This window comes from Montipora foliosa, chromosome 3 (genome assembly GCF_036669935.1).
Source record: "Montipora foliosa isolate CH-2021 chromosome 3, ASM3666993v2, whole genome shotgun sequence".
Classification (NCBI taxonomy): domain Eukaryota; kingdom Metazoa; phylum Cnidaria; class Anthozoa; order Scleractinia; family Acroporidae; genus Montipora; species Montipora foliosa.
In genome coordinates this window covers 49,832,763-49,844,508 of record NC_090871.1, presented here as the reverse complement: position 1 = coordinate 49,844,508, position 11,746 = coordinate 49,832,763, and the positions used below count along the sequence as shown (strand labels likewise).

Below are 11,746 nucleotides of genomic sequence, written 5' to 3'. Positions count from 1 at the left end.
TCTAGTTCGACAATGGAAACCGTTTTTTGTTCACTTCCCAATGGCGTAAGATGGCTCGATCTATAGCGAACAGAATTTATTTTAGGAATTCGCAGCAAATCCCTTATGTGAGCTGCAGATCTTTCGATTCCCGAACTTGGAAGAAAAGCATTACTTACCTGCGCTTTCACCTGAGTGAACTCAACAAACGAGGAAACCGCGACGCTAACGAAAAGGATTATTGTCGTCAAATGCATCCTTTGCATTTGGAGGTAAGTTACTTTTCCTCTAACTGATTTTTAGCCAAGGAACAAGAACACTGATGGGGTGCCAGTGCAACTGAAAGTTCCTTTTTTTCAATGATCTGAATGTTGACAATGATGATAAAATATTAACAAGCTTATCTCTACAATTGTCATAGTTGTCATATAACTGTTGACTCAGAGATTAATATTTTACACCCATGACAATTTCTGAGTCTTTTTCGTTTTCGTACCAGTCTTCTTCTCCTCTTGAGTTTTTAAATTCTCAGAATTAAGCTTTCTCCCTGTTAAACGAGAAGATAAATTTAACAAAGTGTTAAACAACATCGAACGGATGCGTGGCTATAAATTAAAAGCTGCTCGGTTATCAATTTGGGCTCTAAATTACAGATAAACAACATATTAGGGTCGTTTATACGAGAGAAAATAAGCCGCGGCTTTCTCTGGCCACGGCGTACATAATACGCGAAAGGAACTATTTATACGAGTATATAAACACCCAGGCCAGGATAAGCCGCGGCTTGAGAAAGCCGTGAACGTAGATTTTGTACTATTTATATGGAGCGTTCGCGTCCTATGTAAGCCGCGGCCAGAATAAGCCGCGGCATATTTTCTCTGATTTCAGCGATTTAAAGGCTGGAAATTCCATCTAATGTACTAAAATGCTTTTCTTTATCCTTTCGGAAGCCTGAAGTGTAATTGTTTTGGCCGAAAACCACCCCGCGACCGGTTCAAACTTCGCGTAGGCGTCATGAAAGCTATAAAACCGAATTTTTTTTAGGGAAACTGGTCCATATCTCTCCAGTAAATAATAAGTTGTGTTTTCCCTCGTATCACAGCTATTACACCTTCAAACATCTGCTTCCCTAATTCTCCGGTTAAACATGAAACGTTAGTGATCGATGTATTGGTGTATTTGTTAATTTAAACAAAGGCAAATTATTTCTTAACTGTCAGGCTACCGAGATGCAACTTGTTTTGCCTGGCATACACTTTACTCAACAGCAACGGTGAATTGGTTCTTTTCTGATTTTAAAGCAATCCATTTTCAAGTTTTATACTTATGGAACTCGATAACTGAGGAATAAAACTCAACAACTATTACACCTTCGAACATCTGCTTCCCTAATTCTCCGGTTAAACATAAAACGTTAGTGATATGTATTGGTGTATTTGTTAATTTAAACACAGGCAAATTATTTCTTAACTTTCAGGCTACTGAGATATAACTTGTTTTGACTAGCATACACTTTTCTCAACAGCAACGGTGAATTGGTTCTTTTCTGATTTAAAGCAAATCATTTTTAAGTTTTATACTCATGGAACTCGATAACTGAGGAATAAAACTCAACAGCCATTATTATACCTTCGTACATAATTCTCCGATTAAACACTAAACGTTAGTGATGTATTGCTGTATTTGTTAATTTAAACACAGGCAAATTATTTTGTGAGTTAACTTTTAGGCTACCGAGATGCAATTTGTTTTGCCTGGCATACACTTTTCTCAACAGCAACGGTGAATTGGTTCTTTTCTGATTTTAAAGCAAACCATTTTCAAGTTTTATACTTATGGAACTCGATAACTGAGGAATAAAACTTAACAGCTATTACACCTTCGAGCATCTGCTTCCCTAATTCTCCGGTTAAACATGAAACGTTGGTGATGGATTGGTGTATTTGTTAATTTAAACACAGGCAATTTATTTCTTAACTTTTAGGCTACCGAGATATAACTTGTTTTGCCTGGCGTACACTTTTCTCAACAGCAACGGTGAATTGGTTCTTTTCTGATTTTAAAGCAATCCATTTTTAAGTTTTATACTCATGGAACTCGATAACTGAGGAATAAAACTCAACAGCCATTATTATACCTTCGTACATAATTTTCCGGTTAAACACTAAACGTTACTTTTCTCAACAGCAACGGTGAATTGGTTCTTTTCTGATTTTAAAGCCATCCATTTTCAAGTTATATACTTATGGAACTCGATAACTGAGGAATAAAACTCAACAGCTATTACACCTTCGTACATCTGCTTCCCTAATTCTCCGGATAAACAGGAAACGTTAGTGATGTATTGGTGTATTGCTTAATTTAAACACAGGCAAATTATTTTGTCGGTTAACTTTTAGGCTACCGAGATGCAACTTGTCTTTGCCTGGCATGCTCTTTTCTCAACACCAACGGTGAATTGGTTCTTTTCTGATTTTAAAGCAATCCATTTTTAAGTTTGATACTTATGGAACTCGATAACTGAGGAATAACACTCAACAGCTATTACACCTTCGAACATCTGCTTCCCTAATTAAACATGAAACGTTAGTGATGTATTGGTGTATTTGTTAATTTAAACACATGCAAATTATCTCTTATCTTTCAGGCTACCGAGATATAACTTGTTTTGCCTGGCATACACTTTTCTCAACAGCAACGGAGTAGTATAGGAGTAGGGGGAACGAGAGCATTTTTGCAAAAATGCTCTCATTCCAACCCTACTCCATACTACTTTACATTTAATGGCCACCAACTTTTGATCTTATATTCTTGGAAATATATATGTTTTATATTTCTGCGAATCTATGCCGTGGCGAGGTAGAATGGATCCAACGCAAAATAAATTTTGGAACTATATGTTATTTAAAATGCGTGACTTTCTTAGAAAAATCACAAAGCATGACATTCTCGGAAATAAAGAAAGGGGGTTTGCCCGTGATTTTTAACCAATCAAAAACTTCACATTTTTACTACACAATTGTGGAATTTTTCAGTGAAACTTTTCAAATTTGTGAAATTATTTATGTAGACCGGCACAGCAGTGCCGTGACGTCAGCAGCCAACTTTTTAGATTTTATAATGTCCGTATGCATAACTTGTCACACCATTGCTGCGAATGTAGCGCTTATCATCGAAGCAAGATAATGACACTTTATTAAGCTCATAGCTTCCAAGTTGATGTAAGTTGCTTCTGATTGTTTTCATGGTGTGATGCATTTGTTCATTATTAAACAGTACGTTTTTATAATTTTCATGAGTGATGTTCTTCTTAATAATATTTTTCTTGATTCCCTTTGCTGTCTTTCCGCCTTTGTCATTGTCTTTCATATATGAATACATTTTTGATCTCAATCCGATGAATTCACGAATTGGAACTCCTGATACTTCGTCTTTGAATTTGCCTATAACTTTTTTATTCTCTTTGTTGAAATATGGACTGTCTTCTGGATAGTCACTGTTGTCGAATCTATCTTTATCATTCCAAAAGTCTTGGTACACATCACTGGTTTCAATTTCATAGGTCAAGCTGTCTGTGTCTGTGAATAATAATTTCGCTCTGCTGCCGTATTTTTGTTTGATATAACTGTAGTGGAAATCATACATTAGTGTCTTACTAAGATCTAGGATACACATACCCACATATGCCGGCCTGTTTAGGGTTAGTGTTTCTTTGATTTTATGCACTGCCACTAGATTTTCATTAAAGATCTTGCTACTGACATATGTTGGTTTAGCAGCCATTTTTGACAGTTTGTTTTCATCAGTTACCAATCTGACATCTACTCGCTTTCTAATATTTTCCATTGTTTTTCCAAATACACTGTTGTTCATAAGCTTGAAGAAGTCTTTCTCAAAAGCATTTTTGGCATTGGTTCTCTTCTGCGTATTGAAATCGATATATTGCTTTAACCATGCGGATTGATTGAACTCTAGTACTCGATGGACTTTAGTTATTTTCAAACCAAGATCGGTGTACAATTGTAGGTTCCTATAATGAAGAACATACTTTTCTTTGTTGCTTAATGTAGGTATCAGTTTATGAACTAAACCAGTTGATACATTAAATTTGTTGGCTATTTCTTGGCAATAATTAGAAAGCATATCTTTGTTGACTTTGACCTTTTCGGCTGCTAGCGGATAATCATTATGCAGATCGTGTAATTCTTTGGGATATTCCAAATCAACTTCTAATATCAAACCTTTATTGCTATCTTCTTTATACTTGGATAAGTCTATTTTGTTAATTTGTTTTTTAGTCATCCATCTGAATCCACCAGTTGGCAGATATTGTGACATAGCCCAACCATACAGATTGTTAGCATCTAGATACATTATATACTTTGAGGGCGCCTTCTCATCATACGTTTTCATGTATCTATTATTAGCTTTGCCGTATCGATTTGCTATGTATGATGTACCACCACGCATGCCCTTTTCGATGAATTGAAACATGTCAATATCAGTCATAAGCTCCAATTTAATGTCAGTCATCTTTAACATAGCATCCCAGGAAAGCCCAGGACTGGTAAAATAATGACATGGGTCTAATTTGTAGTATTGCAGGCAGGTCTTTCGGAAGTTTTCAAATACATCCGCCAATAGAAGGATGTCAGACTTGAGATATAAGTCATGGTATTCACCCATATTTTCAAGAGAAAATGCATCCCATACAGTCTGAGCATGTTGATAATCTTTGTCAGTTATATGTTCATCATTCAAGATGCTGTAGAAGTCTTCTTTCGATGGCAGCTTTTCATTGAATTTATCAAAGCTGTCCATGAAGTCATATGGGTATACTCCCTTTTTGCTCATCAAATCAAGTTTTTCGTTTTTGAACGTTTGAGAGGTATATTTTAGATTGTCATAGTTTGGAGTTATGCAGGCTTTATTTATGTTTTTACAATTTATGCACTCACCGCACGGAAAGCTGGTTTTATGCTGTATTATCTTGCCTTTATTATTGATATGTCGTTTTATGCACTTGCCAGGGTTACATGTATCGCATTTACCGCATTTAGTGATGTTCTTAACAAGATTTTCTAGACTGGAACTCATGAACTGGAAACTGTCAATGAAGGTTAAGTGGTTGCCTAGCATGAAAGCCATGTACTTTTCCATATTGTTTGGAATTGCATTGATGTTCATTTCACACTTTTTACCTTTCTTATTTGTATATTGATACTCTTTGACTATTTCACCAATCTCTTGCATTATAAAATGACTGTCATACCCACGGAGATTGTGAAACATGACTGGTATTTTCTCAGTTATTCGAAAGTTAAGATTGCAATCTTGGTGAGCTGATCCTCTGTATTTACCTGTAATATGGCAATGGTCTCTAACTTTCACATCATTTTCATTGTATTTTTTATTGCAGATATGACATTCATCAGCTTTTTGAAATTCTTTTTCATCATCTTCAGTCATTCTCAATGGTTTATTGAAATATTTTTTTTATGATCTTCTTGCAATATTTAACTTCATCCAGCATAGCTTCCGTAAATTTGTAAACAGCTTTTTCACCTCTGTAAATTTGTACTGGTTTTGTGTATTTATCATCATAACAATAAACAACCTTGTACCCATAACCACAGTCTGTGTGTCTCTGATAAGCCTCTGTGTATGATTTGTCATCAGTGGGTTGGCATCCATGTATTTTTTCAGTTATGGCTTCGAAATCTGCATATATTACAAATGGAACGGGTAGTTGTTTATGGAAATTATTGAATTTTAGTATGTTATCATCTTTTGTTGGCATTTTGATTGCTTGTGCTCCATTTAATTGGATACAGTTTTCTTTATGATTATTCAACACTCTTTCAGAAGTGAAATGCTGTAGACAATACATGCAAAAATGTTTTCTCGCTGCGTGCTTTGTTATATCATACATGTATTTGTTGAAATCTTTGATTAATACATAATGGTTGTTTTCATTTTCTGTTATAAGAAGCAGATTCATGCAATCTTCATACTTTTCTTTTGACACGTAAATTGGATATTTTTGTTTTGACTCATAACCAAATACATTTATTCTGATATTGTTTTGTTTTTCTATTTTGTTGTACTGTTTGGTAGTCACTGGAAATTCAATTCCTGAATAATTCAAATTTCCAATGAATGCTTTGTCTGATTTTTTGATTCTCTGTGGGTATTTGTCTTGAGGATTAAGATGTCTTATGTGGCACCATCTGAAGCATTCATTGTCCTCATTTTTCATGTTGATCAATCCCTTTGCACTGTTTCTGAGTTCTAAGGGTAGTTTTATATAAGAAGATCCTTTCATCGGTTCATATTTTACCACATTGATATAATGATTGGCAACAGATTGAATAGTCCAACCAGATCCTTCTGAAATCCAAACTGCAATCTTGTTTAGTATGACTTGTTTTGACAAAGATAAAGCTAGTTCAATTTGTGTGTCATTTGTTATTGTTTGGGGTTGACTGTTGAAATACGCTGTTTTCATAATTTTTTCTTCTCGCCCTGTTTGCTTTTCAAATGTTACTCTGAGTGTTTCAATAAATTTTAGACCTTTCATTGATTTCAATATTTTTTTGATATGGATGGCAACAGCCTTTCTTGTATTTTGCAGTTGCATAAGTGGGTCTTTGCTGTTTTTGATGTTGGTTTCATAAGACTTTGTGAACCCTTTTAAAGCTTTGTTCGTTTCTTGTATTATGGTCCTAGGCAATGGAATTGGTTGTTTGGTTCTAGGCGCTGGCACTGGTCTTTTAGTCCTAGGCGCTGGCACTGGTCTGTTTAATCGTTCTATTTCTTGTAACCATTCAGCAGGAGGAGCCGGCAGTCTCTTTCTCTCAAAATAGTCAACCATTTGTTTTACACTTTTTCTTGAGCCCGGTATTGGTTTGGTGGTTCTTGGTGCTGGAATTGGTTGTTTGTTTTGCTGGAGAAGCAATTGGATTAATTCTTCTTTGCTTAAATTTTGGAGTGAACTCCGATTCATAATATTTTCTATACTATTCATCATAATATATCTATAGATAATAATTCTTTAAGTAAAAATATGGTGAGTTTATAGTTCAACACATACGGGAAGTATGTATTTAACTTTTTTAAAAGAGAAGTGATATGAATAAATTAATTGCTATTTTCATGTTTATCATAAATATAACTCGTATTATATGTAAATGAATTTTTGAAATGTTTCTTTGTTTTTAAATGGCAATGTTTGCCAGCAAGAGTGTAGTTTCTACCATTGTTGCATATTTTACAGTACCATTCTTTATGCAACATGTAGTCGGTTTTTATTTTTCTTCTTTCTTCATCAGTATAAAATCTTGGGCGGCCAACTGGTCTTTTTTCTTCCATATAATATGACTATATATTTTTTGTTTATGTCATTTATTCCTCATCTTCTGTTTCATCTGACCCGTCTGACTCGTCTGGCTCGTATTTTTGAAACACATGTTGTATTGTTTTTAACATTTGTTCCTCATCTTCTGTTTCATCTGACTCGTCTGGCTCGTCTGGCTCGTATTTTTGAAACACATGTTGTATTGTTTTCAACATTTGTTCGTCAAGGTCGCCTGGGTTCAAAACAAAACTGGTAATTTCGTCTGTTATTCTAATCATCGGGTGTTCATCTCTGATCGACAATCTGACTTTTACTGGCGGTTTTATAAAATACAACAAATCTGTTCTAAATAATTCCGTCACAAAATCTAGCAATTGGCGATTTTCAAGTAAACAAGTCATCAATGCATTAAATTTTGATTGTCTGCTCATATAATGTAACTATATATTTTTATTTATGTGTTTTATTCCCTGATCATCGTTATCGGAGATAAAAAACATTTGTATCTTTCGTACTCATTTATCAACAACGACATTTTTGCGTTTGTTTTATCGAATGCTTGCTTGATTTCCCATCTTTTTCGAATTCCATTGTCCAAAAAATATTTTAAGTACGGCAACTCTATTGTGCGAACAAAATGGATGTATGCAGCATTGTTGCTTATTATGTCGCAAATTTCTTCTGTTACCAAACGTCTCAGGCAGAATGATTTTACAATCTCAGCACCTTTGAAGGCCATATATTTATACATTATACAGATTTTTCACTGTCTTGTGACGAAATGGATTCTTCTGAACTCGAAACCTCACTTTCTTGCGACGATGGCAACCAATCGGAATCAGAACCAGAGTCCTGATCGCTTTCATAATAAAAACCAAATTTTTCTTCATTTTGAAACTTGTCCATATATACATATGCTATACATAATTTTTTAAATAGATTTTTTGAGTGCGTTTAAACATAGCCAATAAACAGTGTAAACCGTAGTTATTGTCATATATGTTACATAACTTTGGTTCAAACCGGGGTTTTTCTTTTTGATCAATTGTCTGTTCCCAAATCTTTTATCTGTTCCCAAATCTTTTGTCTCATTTCATGATACATTTTGTCAAAATCTTTGATTTCTTTCAATTGATTTTTGATGCGATTTATTTTATCTTCTAGCTCATTTTTTTGTCTATTCATATGGTCAAGTTCTTCGATTAAAAAAACCCAATGTCTTAGTGAATCCATCATATAATAATACTATACATTATTTTTTAAATAGATTTTTTGAGTGCGTTTAAACATAGCCAGAAACGATTCATATGTTTTCAATGTCTTTCAATGGTATCCAACTGTTGAATTCATCACTGTATCCCTTCCATTTTACCAAAGCTTGTTTCTTTTTATAGTCTCTTCTAATCACTTTGTCAATACGGAAAATATCCTGCTTTGCTTTTAATAATTCAGGTTCATAAAAACTGCCTTGTATCTCTTCACCTCTGAGATCTTTTAGTTTGTATGTTATTGGATTAGTGTATTGGATCTTATCAACTGTAAACACTTCTTCTGTCCAATTTGGTGTATAACCCTTGTCGAACACATTCCGTTTATACTTAGATATTCGAACCTTATCACCTGTTTGAAATTTAGGTTTCTGTTTTAATGGCTCCATATCACCATATAGATTGAAGTAAACTATACCTTCATTCCTCTTGTTAGATGCTTCAACGGGTGTCATCTTTATGCTTGAATGTTTTGTGTTGTTGTACTGTTTCACTAGTTTGGACAGCATATCGAGATACATTGTATTACCTTGAACAGTGAACTGTTTCCACATTTTGGACTTGATTGTTCTATTCCATCTTTCAACCACTGAGGATTTCTCCTCATTTTCAGTGGAGTACATATGTATCCCATTTTTCTCTAATAAGTCTTTCAAGTGTTTGTTATAAAACTCTTTCCCCTTATCAACCCATAAATATTGTGGTTTTCTGCCTTCCTTGAATATTGTTTTAAATGCTTCAGTAACGGATTCACCTTTCTTATCCTTCAATGGGACAATCCAACCGTATTTGCTGAAAACATCAATAACCATAAGAAGATACCGATAACCTTTATTCCATTTGCTGAATTTTTGCATTTCAACCAGATCACTTGCCCATATTTCATCAATATGATTTACAATGACTCTTCTAGTTTTGGATTTTCTCTTGATTGGTTTGTGTAATTCATCGGCTAATTGCTGAGCCCAATCATCAATACTCAGCGCCGCTTTACGTTTTTTGAACCAAGTCCAATCTTTCTTTTTGCTTTAATGGCATACATTGTTGGTGTAGCAAACCAAGGTCTTTGATTAAATGGGATTGCTTTTATACTGTCTTCCATAATTTTATCAGCTGCATGCTTTTTAGCCAGATCGTCTCCAGCTTTACTGTATGCTATATCATGTTGCTGGCAAACAGCATCTAATTTATTTATTGGATCTCTATATTTTGGACCATTTGAAGCCAATCTGTCTTCCAGTTTTGTACCAGGTCCACAATAATTATATTTTTGACCCGTCGGAGTTCTCAAATGGAGTTCTCCCAACTTTGCTAATTGTTTTTGAATGTCTAAAGTACCGCCGTCTAGATCTTTCCTATTGGTTGTGTATTTCTTTTTGGGTCTTATTTTTGTTGACAATTGATCGAGAGCTTCAGATCCAACTTTATGAAGTAGAGGGTTCATTTTTCTCAAACCATAATCGATTGCTTTTTTCTGCAATTTTGGGTCTCTCATCAATTCGGAACCATAATATCTACCCATTTCAACGGCTTTTTTGCCAAGATAAGGTACTCCTTTAGTTAAAAATAATTCCGTTCCAGTATTAGCAATATCACTGAGTAAGCCCGCTCCCAACGGGCTGTTTAGTTTCCCTGTTTTTTAACAAATTTGGTCTTTGTAATACCACATTCAGCACAAGTGCAAAAGAACATTAGTCTACCATTTTTGGCTGTTTTGTAACCTGAAGGTTCAACACATTCGGTTACGTTTTTCTGTTCTACACAATATGATTTCATAATATATATAAGTTAGATATTTCTAAAATAATATTCGATAAATCTCTCATTTTTCATTGTATCATTTATGTCGAATACTTGTAATAAATCATAATACGAATTACCCTTATTCATTTCATTTAGAAAGTATAAACAGAAATACCCACAAGTTGTTGTTTGTATGTTTTGTATCTGATTGTTTTGATGTAACAAAGTCAGATTTTTCTTTTTGGCATGATCGACGATCTCTTGAAATGGGGGCATACCAAACGAATCAAAATAATTTATTACATTATCCTTGACATAAGTGGCTACCCAGTGAGATCCTGACATATAAGCTGGTTCAAGATTGTATATGAATAACGCCTGTTTATGGTTATGTGGAACATTTTCATCTCTTGACAGTACATCATTGATCGGTATGTTCAAATATTTGCACCATTTCATTAGATCGTGGTTGGATATAGGTATGTTTTTGTGAAATTTTGGTTTCACAATATTGCCCCCAAAATGGGTATGCCATTGAATGGACTGTTTTTTCCTAATAGTAACCCTTTTCCCGCCTTTTTTTTGGTCGAGGATGTTTTTTTTTTACCATAACCAGTCACATATGGCGGATAACTGTAAAATGGAGGGGGCATGCCCATTCTAGGTGCTCCTGTACCATCCTTTTTCGACGAAGGTGGTCTACCTACCCTCGGTGCTCCTCTTCCCGTTAGCTTTTTGACAAGATTCAAAGCCAAAGGTATTCCAATGCTAGCCAACAGAGTGCCTAAAAATCCACCTGATTGTGTTCTAGTAGGTGTTATATGCACACCAGAACCTGTTTGAGCTGCATTGATGATGTCTCTTTGCTGTTTTGTAGTGAACATGTTCAGATATGGCATTAGTTTATTGATTGCATTGAAAGGTATCATCATGGGTAATGGTAAAGCACCGCCTTTTTGACCGGATCCAATCAATTTTTTAGCTCCGGCTTCTGCTAAACCACCAAGAGCACTCAACCCAAGGGTTTTACCAATAGCTGGAAGAGCTCTCATACCAAGTGACAATACGGTACTCAAAAGACTTCCGCCGACTTGTTTTCTGATATTCGTTTTGGCTAATTTGATGTCCATTCCTTTGTTCAATTTGCGATTTTTTTGTAATCTTTTTTTCACCATTGCTGGAACATAAAGAGTGTCGTTTCCATTGAGAGAATCATTTGTCAGTCTTAGAACAATTGTTTCCCTTTTATGGTAAGCATTACTCAGATTCTTTTTTTGATTATCTGAAAGTCTTACGTTGATTTCATAAAGTTCAGTCATATAATATATGTTATATAATTCCAGTTACAAATAAATATGTGTCATTTACTTGATTTCATATTACTATTTCAGTTGTGGGC

At 34.7% G+C, this 11,746-nt stretch overlaps 1 protein-coding gene and 1 pseudogene across 1 annotated transcript; both read right to left on the bottom strand.

The window, feature by feature from the left end:
* Window positions 1-344, bottom strand: part of LOC137997582 (uncharacterized) — a 20,664-nt pseudogene extending 20,320 nt beyond the window's left edge.
* Window positions 345-3,087: 2,743 nt separating this feature from the next.
* LOC137996053 (uncharacterized) lies at window positions 3,088-5,448 on the bottom strand. Its single transcript, XM_068841492.1, has one exon. It carries the CDS (start codon window positions 5,446-5,448, stop codon window positions 3,088-3,090), a length of 2,361 nt encoding a protein of 786 aa, XP_068697593.1.
* Between the last annotated feature and the right edge of the window lie 6,298 nt (window positions 5,449-11,746).